Genomic DNA, 15,910 nt, shown 5'->3' with positions numbered 1-15,910 from the left:
CACTGAGTTACTTCCCCCAGGTCCCCATGTCTCTGTGCTGCCCCCATAATGGCAATCCGGCCTCTTCCTTGTAACCAATGTCCTAAACTTTCATTGCCAGTTTCCGCTTGTTCATCATCTTTTCGCCAATCCCCATTTTCCCCAGGCGGCACCTGAATGGTATCCTTCAGTGTGGCCCAGGAGCTACCATAAACAAATTTTAACAAGGCTTGCAAATCGCCCGGAAGGGGTCGATAAATTGCACACATTTACTCCAACCAATTGAGGAAGGCTGTGGGACGCTTAATGGGGTTGGGCGCCTCGGCTACCATGGCGCGAGCCTCAGCTGGGGTCCATGGTTTAAGTATGGCCGTTTCTCCAATCATTATTTTAGGAGCCTGAAGTGCATGAGAGGTGGAGTCAGCTGCTACCTTTTTAGAGCAATTTCGCATGGTGGCTCCATTTTGCCGCGTCGCTTCCTTACTTCCACTATCAGATTCCGACTCCCTGGATCGGGGAGGGTGATCGCGCTGTCCGTCAGTCGGGACGGGATTTGATGGTCCCGGACCCGCTTCCGCCTCTGCTCCAGCTCCCGGACTCGCCACTCTATTAGACTGTCTCCAAGCCGCTACCATCTCTATTAGTTCATCTGTCAGGGTATCAGGGAGGGGAGGCCGACAAGAGCTGCCAGAAGCGGGCGACATGAGTCTAGGGAACTGGGAATAAGGCCCCAGTAGACCGGGGTTAATGGGATAAGGCGGAGGGGCAGAGGGGTTTTCATTATCAGGAGCCAAACCCTCCCGTTTATTCTTTTGTTTGGGGGGGGTTGATGTCACTAGGCCACCTCCATCCATTTTTCAAAACAACCCATCATATAATCAAAATCCCAAGTAGGATCTCCGGCCCCATTAGCCACTCCATCCCACCAGGCCTGGATGAGGGGTATTTTAAAACTGCCACCATACGGCCATTTCCCTTGGTCCGGCCATATAAGTCACTGCTAAAAGGCACCGCATACCTATCATCACCTGTCTCTTTTACAACAATGTTGGCTGGCGACCCCGGAGGGACCAGCGGGTCTCCTAACTTTTGTCGAGCCCTGGTTACCATTTTCATACGTTTTTCCGTTTTCTTGCCCATCTTCAAAGTTCCTGATTTGGGCTCTGGCTTTGGTTTGTTTTTGGAACCCCGTGGAACCGGGAGGCAGCAGATGCCGCTTTGCTGCTACGACTTCCCATTATATCTAGAAAGGAAACACAATTAACAGCACAGCGCGTTTTCCCTACCTATGTGCTCACTGGTGTTTAAGAGTTCCTTAACAAGTCCTCTGATTCTTTGGGTCTCTTAAGTCTCTTTGGTCGGTAGCTACCCTTTTACTCGCAGACCCCTTTCAGCTGGGACAGCAATTCACTGCAATCCCCCTTTCAGCTAGGTTGCAGTTCGTACTCTCCCTAATTTAGGAGAGTTGTTCCTCCCTTTCTCCGCGAGGGTTCTTTTTCCGACGGTCCAGGATTTCAGTTACCTCTCCAACTTAAGAGGCTACTGGACTTCAGTTGGATCCCACCTTTGTCACCAATTTGTCGCAGAAAACGGAGTGAACACTCGGACCCAGGAGGTTTGTCTTGGAAGTCTTTATTAAATCGTGATGTCACGGAGAGCCCAGTCGCATACAATGGAACGATCCGGCACTCTGAGAAGCATTAGAGTACACACACAGTTATAGCAAAAAAGTACGTGACAGAGATTAGGCAGTTTCAATGGTTAGAGATTAGGCAGTTTCAATGGTTGCTTAATCCTCACTAATTGTTAACGTGGTATGGTGGCATATCTTGGGCATGCACACAATAGTTCTTAGTTTACAACCATATCTGACATCTGGCGCCCATTAGTCCGGGAAGGTAGCTGATAGCGCGACTAGTCTATTAGTTTATGTGCTGGTTGCGTGACTGCCCAAGAACACTCTGTAGTAATTTCATTATACATGTATTTTATTCTTCCACACTGTGAAGTACTTTGGAATGTACAATATATAAACGGTATATAAATATAGGTTTGTTCCTTTTCTAGAACAAGCAGTCATCATTTGATACTAAGATAAAAGCAAAACACTGCGGATGCTGGAAATCCAAAACAAAAACAAAAATACCTGGAAAAACTCAGCAGGTCTGGCAGCATCTGCGGAGAGGAGCATTATCACCACCTTCAACACCTCTTTGTCCTTTTGTCTGTGACAACTTTTGGTTATCTCCACCTATCACTGGCCCTCTATCCAGCTCTTCTTGTCCCACACACACACACACACACACACGCGCGCACCCCCCCCCACCCCCCCCCCCCGGGCACCAGACCAGCTTATATTTCACCTCTTTTCTATTTTTACTTAGTTCTGTTGAAGGATCATTTGGACTCGAAACATTAACTGTGCTCCTCTCCACAGATGCTGCCAGACCTGCTGAGTTTTTCCAGGTATTTTTGTTTTTGTTTTGTCATCATTTGATGATGTTTAATCATGTTATCATGTTGTATGAGTAGAAATTAAGTTGAGTGTCAGCCATGGCTCAGTTGGTAGCACACTTGCCTCTGAATCAGAAGGTTCTAGGTTCAGACCCACTCCAGGTGTTGAGCACAAAAATCAAGGCTAACACCCCAGTGCAGTACTAAGGAGGCATTGCACTGTCAGAGATGCTGTCTTTCGGATGGGACATTAAACTGAGGCTCCATCAGCCAGCTTGGGTGGATATGAAAGATCCCATGGCACTATTTCGAAGAAGAGTAGCACAGTTATCCCCAGTGTGCTGGCTACTATTTATCCCTCAATCAATATCACAAAAAAAACAGATTATCTTGTCATTATCACATTGGGGGGGTTGGCTGAGTGCAAATTGGCTGCCTCATTTCTTACCTTTACAACACTGACTGCACTTCAAAAAATACTGCATTGGCTGTAAGGTGCTTTGAATCCATTGGCCTTGAATGCAAGGTGCCCAGGAAAAGAATAAGGGAAGGAAAAGGTGAGGTGTGGTGATATTGATTAAGGAGAACATTCCAGTGCTGGAGAGAGAGAACGTAGCTCTAGCCAAATAGGTTAAGGGACAAAAAAAGTGCAATTACATTGCTCAGTGTAGTCAATTGGCCACCAACTCGTGGGAAAGTTGTCGTGGAACAAATTTGCAAGGAAATTACAGAGGTGCAAGAATTATAGAGCATTTATAATCGGGGACTTTAATTATCTGAGCATTGACTGGGATAGTACTAGTGAAAAGAGCAGAGAGTGGCAAGAGTTCCTAGAGTGTGATCAGAAAATTTTTCTGCAGCAGTGGATTTCCAGTCCAACGAGGAAGGGGGCATTGCTAGATTTGGTTTTTGGGAATGCGGAGTGCCAGATGGATCAAGTAACAGTAGAACATTTAGGGGACAATGATCATTGTATCATAAGATTTGGGCTGCCTATGGAAAAGGACAAGGAATAATCCAGAGTAAAAATAATTAAATGGGGCAAAGTCATCTTCAATTGGGGTAAAAATGGATCCAGGCCAGATAATTTGGAATCAAAGACAAGACTGTACTGAATATTGGGCTATCTGTAAAGAAGGTAGGGTTCGGGCACAGTCAATGTATATTCCCATGAGAGGAAAAGCAGGGCAAACAAATCCAGAGCTCCCTGAATGATGAAAGAGGAAGAGATTAAGCTGAAAAAAAAAACGTGTGATATCAACAGATGTCAGGTAAAGAATACAACCAAGAACCAGGCTGAATGTAGAAGGTTCAGAGGGGAACTGAAAAAGCAAATTAGAGAAGACTAGGAATCCTGCGGCACGTAACTCACCTCCTAACTCCCCAAAGCCTGTCACCATCTACAAGGCACCAGTAGGAGTGTGATGGAATATTGTCCACTTGCCTGGATGAGTCGTTGGCAGCCCTTTGGAATCGAGGATGACGTCCATCAGGCTTGGTGAGAATTCAGATGACTGAGGAGCCCAATTCTGGATCCACATGTTCTTCTGCAGTTGGGGCACATTGCTGTGAGGGGGATGGAAATTGCAGCCCCGAGTTGGCTTCCTCCTTCTTCCTCAGCCGCCACTGTCAAGTCTTGCTGTCGAGACTTGCTGTCAAGTCGCTGAGCCTCAAAGTGGCTTGCACCTTGGTGGACGAAGTGGTGCCATGCCAAGCGATTGGCAGCATTCTCCTCCCAGTCAGTGGTGTTAAGTCCTCTGTGTTTAGGGCGACCTTGAGTGTATCCTCATACTTTTTCCTTTGGCTGCCTTTTGAGCATTGGCCAACGGAGAGCTGTGAGAAGCGAACCTGCCAAGCAAAGTGGTTTTCAGGCATCCGGACGCAATCGCCTGTCCATCGGAGTTGGTTCGGCAGGAGCAGGGCTTCAGTGCTGGTAGACGCAGCTTCATGGAGGACGCTCGCGTTAGTCTGGCGATTCTCCCATTTGATCTCAGGATTCGACGCAAGCACTGCTGACGGACGCTCTCATGGATGAGTGCAGCTCCAACAACATTCAAGAAGCTTGACACCATCTAGGACAAAGCAACCCGCTTGATTAGCATCCCATCCACAAATATTCACTCGCTCCACCACCGATGAACAGTGGCAGCAGTGTGTACCATCTACAAGATGCACTGCAGGGACTCACCAAAGCTCCTTAGACAGTACCTTCTAAATCCACGGCCACTACCCTCTAGAAGGACAAGGGCAGCAGGCACATGGAAACATCACCACCTGGAAGTTCCCCTCCAAGCCACTCACAATCCTGACTTGGAAATATGTCACCGTTCCTTCACTGACGCTGGGCCAAAATCCTGGAACTCCCTCCCTAACAACGCTGTGTGAGCACTTACACCACATGGTCTGCAGCAGTTCAAGAAGGCAGCTGACCACCATCTTCTCAAGAGCAGTTAGAGATAGGCAATAAACGCTGGCCTAGCCGGTGATGCTCACATCCCAAGATGAATTTAAAAAAGGAAACAAACAGCAAGTATGAGAAGAGACTGGCAGCTAACATACAAGGGAATCCAAAAGTTGTCTTTAGCGATATAAATAGAAAAAGACTACACATGGAGAAGGTTGATCAGGATAATGCTGTTGATGTGATGTATGTGGACATTCAAAAGGCATTTTATAAAGTGCAACACCGCGGACCTGTGAACAAAGTTAGAGCTCATGGATTAAAAGGGATAGTAACATGGATGCAAAATTGGCTCAGTGACTGGAAACAGAGAGTAGTAGTCAACAGTCGTTTTTTGAATTGGTGGAAGATTTACAGTGGTGCTCCTCAGAGATTGGTGTTAGAATCCCAGGTCTTCCTGATATATTAATGACCTAGACCTTGGTGTATAGGGCACAATTTCAATACTTGCAGGTGATACAAAATTTGGAAGTATTGTGAACTGTGAGGAGGATAGTGTAGAACTCTAAAAGGAAGTCGACAGTTTGGTGGAATGTGCAAACAAGTGGCAGATGAAATTCAATGCAGAGAGGTGTGAAGTGATTTATTTTGGTAGGAAGAATGCAGTGAGATGGTATAAAATAAAAGGTACAATTCTAAAGTGGGCACAGGAGCAGAGGGATCTGGGTGTAAATGTGCATAAATCATTGAAGGTTGCAGGACAGGTTGAGAAAGTGGTTAATAAAGCATACAGTATCTTGAGCTTTATCAATAGGGGTACTGAATACAAAGAAAGAAAGTTATGTTAAACCTGTATGAAACACTGGTTCAGCCTCCACTGGAGCCTTGTGTCCAAATCTGAGCGCTGCACTTTAGGAAAGATGTGAAGGCATTCGAGAGAGTGCAGGAAAGATTCACAAGAATTATTCCAGGAATGAGGAACTTCTGTTACGGAGATTGGAGAAGTTGGGACTGTTCTCCATGGAGAAGAGAAGGTTGAGAGGAGATCTGATAGAGGTGTTCAAAATCATGAGGGATCCGGACAGAGCATATGAGGAAAAATGTTTCCATAGATGGAAGGATCAAGAACCAGGAGACACAGATTTAAGGTAATGGGCAAAAGAAGCAATGGCGACATTTGGAAAATCTTTTTCACACAGCGAGTCGTTAGGATGTAGAATGCACCGCTTGACAATGTGGCGAAGGCAGGTTCAACTGAGTGATTCAAGAGTGATTTGGTTTATTATGTGAAAAGGAATATACAGGGCTACGGGGAGAAGGCGGGGAGCAGCTGTAGGTGAATTGTTCCTTCAGAGAGCCAGCTTGGACATGAGAGACCTGTAACCATTGTGCTGTAACCATTCTATGATTCAATGATAAATGTGAATCCGTGTTTCTTTCTTTTTAAATGTAAAGAAATCTGATATTAATTTAAAAATAAACACTGTAGATGGCATAACACCACTGAGTTTTTATTACATAAATATGTGTCTAAAAGTTATTACAGGGTAGTAATTTCAATGAATTGTTCAGCGATCAAACTGTGAAAACAAAGTTAGCATGAGTTTTGTCTGTCATTGGCAGAGTCCTGCACAGTGAACCTTTGCCCTTCACCTTGACTTCTTAATAAATTAAAGTTTCTGAGATTAATTCATGCTCCTTAACAGGATTGTTGGGCTGGAGGAGAGTTTTAATTCCTTATTGAGTGATGAGCCATGGCAGAAAGTGCCCCATGTGAACTGTTACCTCCACTGTCCTGCATGTACCCACCCACCCCAGTAACTGATTCACTTGGAGGTGATTTTTTAGTATGAACATTGTGTGGCGTTTCACAATTAATTGTTCTGCTACAATTTGCATGGAAGGTGGAATCTGCATTGATAAATATCTTACATTTCCTCGGGGCATTTCCTGGAATTTAACCCTGAAAAGTGTGAGGTGATACACTTTGGAAGGAGTAATTTGACAAGGAAATATTTAATGAACGGCATGACACTAGGATGTTCTGAGGAACAAAGGGACCTTGGCATGTGTGTCCATAGATTTCTGAAGGCGGAGGGACATGTTAGTGGGGTGGTGAAAAAGGCAAATGGGACACGTGCCTTTATCAATCGAGGTATAGATTACAAAAGTAGGGAGGTCATGTTGGAGTTGTATAGAACCTTGGTGAGGCCACAGCTGGAGTACAGTGTGCAGTTCTGGCCGCCACATTATAGGAAGGATGTGATTGCACTGGGTGCAGAGGAGATTCACCAGGATGTTGCCTGGGATGAAACATTTAAGTTATGAAGAGAGATTGGATAGACTTGGGTTGTTTTCGTTGGGGAAGACTGAGGTGCGACCTGATCAAGGTGTACAAGATTATGAGGGGCATGATGGAAAGGGAGCCGCTGTTCCCCTTTGTTGAAGGGTCAGTCACGAGGGGACATAAGTTCAAGGTGAGGGGCAGGAGGTTTAGCGGGGATGTGAGGAAAAACTTTTTTACCCAGAGAGTGGTGACGGTCTGGAATGCGCTGCCTGGGAGAGTGGTGGAGGCAGGTTGCCTCACATTCTTTAAAAAGTACCTGCGTGAGCACTTGGCAAGTCATAATATTCAAGGCTATGGGCCAAATGCTGGTAAATGGGATGAAGTCGGTAGGTCAGGTGTTTCTCACGTGTCGTTCCAGACTCGATGGGCTGTAGGGCCTCTTCTGCACTGTATAGTTCTGTGATTCTGTGAAATCTCAAAGTTATATCCGGAAGATTACTTTTCAACAGTCATTATTGTTATACAGACAAAAGTACTGGGGCTAAATTGCAAACAGTAAGATATCACAAACAACAAACAAGCTGAAAGAACAATGTGTCTCATTTAGATGATGTCTGAGGGAGGAATGTGTGCCGTGACAGCTGGAGAACTATCCTGCTTTTCAGAGTAATACCGTTCATGCAATCTAAGCAGGGTGCTAGTTCAGCCTAAAAGCTGTTATCTCCCTCAGTACTGCACCGTGGTGTCAGCCTAAATTAATCCCTGAAGTTATTAAATTGTGAAAGTCTGCTACATGAAACTAAGATGTGTTTACAGGCAGAAATTGACTCTTTTGGGATTTAGAAGATTCATTAAGTTTAACTGTTATGGTTTGAGATGTTGTCTGAAAGCCTTAATTACATGATGCTGGTCTTCTAGCGTAACCTCAGGAAATTCAGGTCGCCATGGACTGGACTCATGGGTGAAGTTACCTTAGGACTTCAGTTTAAATCCCATCCAAACCTTGGCACCTCCGACAGTGCACACTTCCTCGATACTGGACTGGAATGTCAGCCTAAACTTTGTGTTCAAGTATCCAGATTGTGACTTGAACCCATAACCTTCTGACTTGAAAGAATTCTGCAGCCTTGACTTCATTAGCTCCATTCCTGTGTGTATGTATTTTGCTTGTGTCTCCATTTACACATGCTCTCTGTCTTTTCATGCTTTGTTGTTTAACGGTCGTCATATTGGAGATAGTAAAAGCTTGCATTCATGTCGCACTTTTCACACCTTCAGATCCCAAAGCTCTTTGCAGCCAATGAAGTTGTAATTTTGAAGTGTAGCCACTGTTATAATGTCGAAAATGCAGCAGCCAATTTGCTCACAGCAAACTCTGGCAAACAGGAATGAAATAATTCACCAGGTATTCTGTTCTTAAGTGACTTTGAGGAGATAAATATTGGCTTAGAAAATATGGAGAAAATACACTGCAATTCTTTGAATGACGCCATAGTTTTTAACGTCACTTGAGAGAGTCACATCCAGCAGTGTAAAGGCTCCCTCTGGAATGGGCCTGGAACCTGTAAGCTTCTGACTCCAGTCAAGTGAGTTACCAACTGGGCCAAAGCCGATACAAGGCTGACCGAGAAAAAGTAAGAACTTGTCCAGCACCTTTCACAACCCAAGGGCGAACCAAAATGTTTTGCAGCCAATTAAGTCCTATTTTGAAATGCGGGCACTTCAATGTAGGAAATGTGGAGCAAGTTGCACACAAGATCACAAAAAGCAATGTAAAAATGATCAGTTGTCTTTTCAGCTTCTAGTAGTGTGCTGCTGCCAAGCCTACACTGTAATGGAAACTGGTTTTCCTTCACATCTGCTTAATGCATGTTAATTTTGCTTTATCTCTTTCTTTCCACATTTAATGGGTTTGTCAATGCCTAGGTCATGGTCTGTATTTCACCATCCTTTGTGGAGGCTGGGTTAATTGTCCAGCAGTAGCACAGTAACCGATTGGCAAAATGAAAGACTGAACCTGTAAAGTGCCAATTGAAACAGCCATGGCTCAGTTTGGAGCACTCTTGTCTCTGAGTCAAAACTTTGTGTGTTCAAGTCCCACACCAGGGAGGAGCACAAAATCCAGGCTGACATTCCAGAGTACTACCGAGCGAGGGCTGCATGGGCCAACATGCTGTCTTTCAGATAAAATGTTAAACAACAGAGGCCACGTTTGTTATCTCAGGTGAATGTAAAAGATCCCATGGCACTGTTTTGAAGATGACCAGGTTTCCTGGGCAATATTTATCCCTCAATCAAACATCATTGTCTGGTCATTATCACATTGCTGTTTGTGAGATCTTGCTGTGGGCAAATTGCTGTCACGTTTTCCTACATTACACAGTGCTGACACTTCAAAAAAAATGTACCTAATTGGCTGTAAAACATTTTGGGACATCCTCAGGCTGTGAAAGGCATTATATAAATGCAAGGTTTTTTTTCTTTTTATTGCAAACATTACACCCTTGTTCAGAAAAGGGTGTAAAGATGAGCCCTGCAACTATAGGCCTGTCAATTTAACTTTGGTGGTAGGGTAGCTTCTAGAAAAAATAATTGGGGACAAAATGAATAGTCACATGGAGAAATGTGGGTTAATTATGGAAAGCCAGCATAGATTTCTTAAAACTAACTTGCTTGAGTTTTTTGAAGAGGTGACGGAGAGGGTTGTTGAGGGCAATGCTGTTGATGTGGTGTACATGGACTTCCAAAAGGCACTTGATACAGTGCCGCACAACAGGCTTGTGAGATAAGTTATAGCCCATGGGATAAAAGGGAAGGTAGCAATATAGTTTCAAGTCAGGATGGAGGAGAGCTTATAGGCGGTGGTGTTCCCTTGCGTCTGCTGTCCTTGTCCTTCTGGGTGGTAGAGGTTGTGCTTTTGGAAGGTGCTGTTGAAGGAGGCTTGGTGAGTTGCTGCAATGCACTTTGTAGATGGTACACATTGTTGCCACTGTGCGCCAGTGGTGGAGGGAGTGAATGTTTAAGGTGTGGATGGGATGCCAATCAAGCGGCTGTTTTATCTTGGATGGCATCAAGCTTCTTGAATGTTGTTGGAGCCATTCTAATCCAGACAAGCGTGGTGCATTCCATCATGTTGCTGACTTGTGCTTATAGATAGTGGACAAGCTTTGGTGGTGTCAGGAGTTGAGTTACTCGCTGCAGAATTCCCAGCCTCTGACGTGCTCTTGTAGCCATGTTTCTGGTTAATCCCAACCATTAGAATTTAATAGCGAAGAACTCAGCAATGGTAATGCGGAAACATTTTCTCTTTTGCTATCCTCTTGAATCTCTTCATAATGTTGGAGGCCTCTATCAGGTCATCTTCCAGTCTGTTCTTTTCTAGAAAAAAGGGCCCCAGTCTGTTTAATGCTTCTTGATAGATATACCACCTAAATTCTAGTATCAACGTGGTAAATCATCTTTGCAATTTCCCCAGTGTTTCCATATCTGTTTTGAAATATTGGAAACCAAAAATGTGCACTGTACTCTTGATTGTGAAGCAACTGAAATTTTGTGCAAGTTTAACAGAACTCTGCTTTGAATTTTATCTGATCATTATCACCTTGCTGTTTGTAAATTGGCTGTCTGTTTCCGAGCCAACTTGCTATCCATACTTTCACATTCACTTTCTTATTATGAGCCTCAACTATCCTGCGATTTGGTAGCTTATCAAATGCCTTTTGAAAAACCAATTTTATGAATGTACTCTTGTTACAGGTAGTATACCTCAAACCCGGCAACCTCGGGACGGAGGCTGTGCCAGATTTTGGAACTTGCCAGGTTTGGGGGAAAAAAATCAGATCCCTTTAATTCAGTCAATAGGGCACATAGGAAAACCAAATGATCCAATTGCACAGCACCTTAGGTTAATGGCCATGTCGCTGCTCATATTAATTCACTTCTCACGTGTTGGATTTAATAACTCTTTCATGCCTCCCCTACTTCCCGACGGATGGGGTCAAGCTTTGCTAAGCCACTGGGAGCACGGGAAGCATCAGGCGCACAAAACCGATCGGTCCTCGGCATGCTACCGTGCCGATGCAGCAGCTGGGTCAGGTGGGGTCAAGGTTTGCTGAGCCACTTGGAGCACGGGGGAAAACAAATCCTGCTTTTGGAATCCGCTGGTTTTCAGGTTGCCGGATTTGAGGTACTGTATCTGTATTTCCATATAAGTGGTTTAAATACAGAATTAATCACTTGATGAACTACTTTTGTTGGAACATAAGTTAAGGCTATTGGAAATTTGATCTGCTCCTATTTCTTATATTCTTGCGTGATACCTGGTTCCTGTGCTTATTCCCTTACTTTTCTTGTTATATTGCATTGTCACTCTAGTCTACTGGTTAATCCATTTCCAACATTGTGTCTCCACCCCACACATGTCTCATTATTACTTGTATTCCTATATTTTATTGATTTTTTTTCTGTGGTCATTGCCCCTCTTAAGTTGCAAATAAAACCATTCTGCATAGTTTTCCTTCTTGCACCCTTTCTGTGTTAAAATCAGGACTCATTGCCACGTCTGCGCCAACTCACTTATCTGACCACTTGGAACGATGAAACTTCTTACCTCCCTGAACCTTAGTTCAAGATTTTCAAGATTTCAAAATCTAAGCTTGACTTCACTCAATCGCTATTAGATTTATGTCAGCTTTTCAAGTCTTGTTTGGGATACCAGGTTGCCATTTATTCCACCTTGTTTAGTTCTTCCAATATATTCATTTAGTTGTTCAGATATTATACACGTTGCAGATTTACCCAGCAAAAATCCATGCGCTAATCATTCGGTGGATGCTGGATGCCAGCCCTTAAAACCTTGCATGACCTGTGGCTGTTCAGCTATTGGACTGCAAATACATAACAACCAAACGCAGTTCTCTCTCCAGTGATAAATGCATGTGTACTTTTCAACAGGGTTCACTGGTCAACTATCAGGAGCAGGAAACCCTGAGCGGTTTTTATTTTTCCCTTCTCTAATGCTAGTGCTGTTGGGAGGAGTTTAAACTAATTTGGCAGGGGGAGGGGACACAGAATGTTAGCAGGCTAGGGACACATCATAATACAGTAAAACAATCAAGTCAGAGGGAGTACAACTGCATTAAGTTTCAAGAGAGTAAGGCAAGGCTGGATGGCCTCTACTTTAATGCCAGGAGTATTACAGGTAAAACGGATGAGTTAAGGGTGACGAGTGACACGTGGAGTTGTGGTATAGTAGCCATCACTGAGACATGGTTGAGGGAGGGGCAAGATTGGCAACTCAACATTCAGGGATATAGAAGCTTCAGGCGAGACGGGAGGGGGTAAAAGAGGAGGAGGCATTGCATTATTAGTTAAGGAGCCAGTTACTGCAGTAAGGAGAGATGATATCTTGGAGGGGGCAGCGAATGAAGCTTTGTGGGTAGAGCTTAGGAATAAAAAAGGGGCAACCACATTGTTAGGTGTTAATTATAGACCCCCAGATAGTCCGCGGGAAATTGAGGAGCAAATATGTGCACAATTTGCGGAGGTGTGTAAAACATAGGGTAATAGGGTAATTATATTAGGTGATTTCAACTTTCCCAACGTTAATTGGGATAGACATAGTGTTAAGGGCTTGGATGGAGTGGATTTCTTGAAATGTGTACAGGAGAACTTTTTAGGTCAATATGTAGAGGGTCCAACAAGGGATGGCGCAGCGCTGGACCTAATTCTGAGGAATGAAGCTGGACAGGTGGCTGAGGTGGTGGTGGGGGAGCATTTTAGTGATAGCGACCGCAACATGGTACAACTTAAGCTTGTTATGGACAAAGAAATCGACAAGTTGCAAAAAAACGTTTTGGATTGAGGGAGAGCGGACTTTAGTAAAATAAGGCAGGATCTGGCCAAAGTAGACTGGGAACAGCTACTTGTGGGGAAATCTACAGAGGAGCAGTGGGGGTGTTCAAAAAGGAAATGGGAGGGTACAGGCTCAACATGTTCCCTCTAGGGTGATAGGAAGGAGTAACAAGCCCAGAGAACCATGGATGACCAGAGATATTCAGAATACGATGAGAAGGAAAAGAGAGGCTTTTAGCAGATACAAGAGGAGCAAATCAATGGAGGCATTAGTGGAGTACAGAAAGTGCAGGGTGGAGCTTAAGAAAGCAATTACGAGAGCAAAGGGGATATGAGAAAGCTCTGGCTGGTAAAAGTAGGAAAAACCCCAAAATATTCTATAAGTATATCAATGGGAAGAGGATAACCAGGGAAAGAGTAGGGACCAAGGGGGCAATCTATGGGTGGAGCCAGAGGACATCGGTAGACTGTTGAACGAATACTTCACATCCTTCTTCACCCAAGAGAATGAGATTGAAGGTATCGAGTTTGGGGAGACAGACTGCGAGGTTCTTGAGCAAATTGATATAGGGAGTGATAAGGTATTGGAGGTGTTGGCAGGCTTAAAAGTGGACAAATCCGGATGATTTGTGTCCCAGGCTGCTGAGGGAGGCAAGGGAGGAGATCGCAGGGGCTCTGACCCAAATTTTTAATACCTCTCTGGCCACGGGGGAGGTGCCAATGGACTGGAGAACAGCTAATGTGATTCCGCTATTTAAGAAATAAATGTTAGGCAGAAAGTTAAAAAACAGGTCCTCTAGGGTTGTCATCTCAGGATTACTCCCTTTGTCACGTGCCAGTGAGGCTAGAAATAGGAAGATAGTGCAGCTAAACACGTGGCTGAACAGATGGTGTAGGAGGGAGGGTTTCTGATATCTGGATCATTGGGATCTCTTCCAGGGCAGGTGGGACCTGTACAAGAAGGACGGGTTGCATCTAAACTGGAGGGGCACCAATATCCTGGCTGCGAGGTTTGCTAGTGTCACTTAACAAGAGTTTTAACTCATAACATCCAGAATATCAACCAAATTCTGCTGAAAGAGATGTTTCTTTCACTCCAGCTTGTTCTTAGCTCTCAAACTAAACTGCTTGAATGGAGAGCCACCCCAGGAACCTACCTATCTCTATTCCAACTTGTTGACCCCTTTTTCCCTAATGTTAATCCTCCAGGCAAACTAGTCACATGATCATTTCCGGAACACTTTTTTTTAAACCAGGAATCAGACCCTAGTTCTTAACTGGACCCCCATCGCCACATAAAATATAGGGTCATCACAGTATACATTTGAAGACACTTACAGTTATCAAGTTCTCACCTAATTTGTGCCCTCTACACCAGCACTTCCAAAACTATTTCCCAATGTGATGCCATTTTAACCTTCTCACTCACTCACTCACTCACCCCCCCCCTCAACTCACGCACGCACTCACTCGCACTCACTCACGCACTCTCTGTCAGTGCCTGAGAAGCAGAGTGGCTTGCCCGGGTTAAGCAGCCTGGAGAGGATACAGTGTGTAAGAATGAGACTGAAAGGAATGGGTTTTTTTCTTTTTAAAAGTGATTTGTGAAGAACATCATGGCTTTCCAGTGGTCATATCCCAGGAGATTCAGGAAAATCTATTGTGCTCAGCACTCGTTCTTTCAACATTGATTCCTTAATTCTAATTTCTTTTCCTTCAGGTGCTCATGATGAATTGAAGTCTCCGTCAGCCTGCCTGGTGGTAGGGAAAGTCGTCCGTGGCGGCACTGGCCTTTTTGATCTGAAGCAACCTCTTAAATGATTACTCGTCTGATTAAAGAGTGCTATTGGAAGTGGGCAAGAATGGGATATTATGTTGTGTATATTTTTATATATTCTGTAAAATACAGGATCCGAAGAGGCAAATAAAGAGAAGGGAGTGAGTACCACAGACCTCTCTACAGCAGCAAGTGATGAGCCAGTGAATACAACTTGATGTTGCTTTGAGCTACTTGCCAATTGCAGTACAACGGAGGAGCCAAATTTCCACTTTTTCCGTAAGCAGGAAGAACAGATGGATTGAGGTCACATGGGGAGTTACACAAATGACAGAAACTGGTTTGAGCAAAGCAGAGGAGTTTTCACTGTCTGTTGGGCGAAGAAGCAAGAACTGCATTACTGTGTGTGCCCAGGAACGTTGAACTAAATTTCACTGGTCATCAAGAATCATATTAAAATTAAAATGGGCTTTTTATTAAATTATTGACACAGTGCAAGTTTTGTTGTAAAGTCGGCTTCACATTTGTGGAATTGAATGCAAGTTTCTGCTTCATATTCTTAACTGTATTTGACAGATTTTTAACAGGATTTTAATAGGACTATAAATGAAGAGCTGTCCAGCTAAATACAGTCAGTTCAGTAGCTGTGCTTCCCATATACTCACTATTGGGATATTAACCAAGTCTTAAAATAAATCATTAATCAGTGTCATAGCTGCAGCTGCCTCGGTCTCCAACTGAAGAGCATTGCAAAATTAGTTCATCATTTTTATTGCTTCCTTTTTAGTTTTTTTAAATTGAAAATGGAAGATGTAAATGGTAGGGCACTAAGGAGTGCGGAGGAACAAAGGGATCTGGGAATTCAGATACATAATTCCCTGAAAGTGGCGTCACAGGTAGACAGCGTTGTAAAGAAAGCTTTTGGCATACTGGCCTTCATAAATCAAAGTATTGAGTATAGGAGTTGGGATGTTATGGTGAGGTTGTATAAGACATTGGTGAGGCCAACTTTGGAGTATTGTGTGCAGTTCTGGTCGCCTAACTACAGGAAGGATATCAGTAAGATTGAGAGAGTGCAGAGAAGATTTACTAGGATGTTGCCGGGTCTTAAGGAGTTGAGTTACAGGGAAAGATTAAACAGGTTAGGACTTTATTCCTT

General features: G+C 44.0%; 1 protein-coding gene across 1 annotated transcript in view; it reads left to right on the top strand.

The window, feature by feature from the left end:
* Nucleotides 1-15,249, top strand: part of polr1a (RNA polymerase I subunit A) — a 171,473-nt gene extending 156,224 nt beyond the window's left edge. The window contains exon 34 of the mRNA XM_078553686.1: nucleotides 14,695-15,249. Coding sequence (XP_078409812.1) covers nucleotides 14,695-14,795 — 101 coding nt within the window. The 3' untranslated portion in view covers nucleotides 14,796-15,249. The remainder of the gene's footprint in view (nucleotides 1-14,694) is intronic.
* The last annotated feature ends 661 nt before the right edge of the window (nucleotides 15,250-15,910 follow it).

Source organism: Cetorhinus maximus, chromosome 1, assembly GCF_964194155.1.
Source record: "Cetorhinus maximus chromosome 1, sCetMax3.hap1.1, whole genome shotgun sequence".
Classification (NCBI taxonomy): Eukaryota; Metazoa; Chordata; class Chondrichthyes; order Lamniformes; family Cetorhinidae; genus Cetorhinus; species Cetorhinus maximus.
Note: the sequence above shows the minus strand (reverse complement) of the source record. Positions and strands in the feature narration are given on the sequence as shown.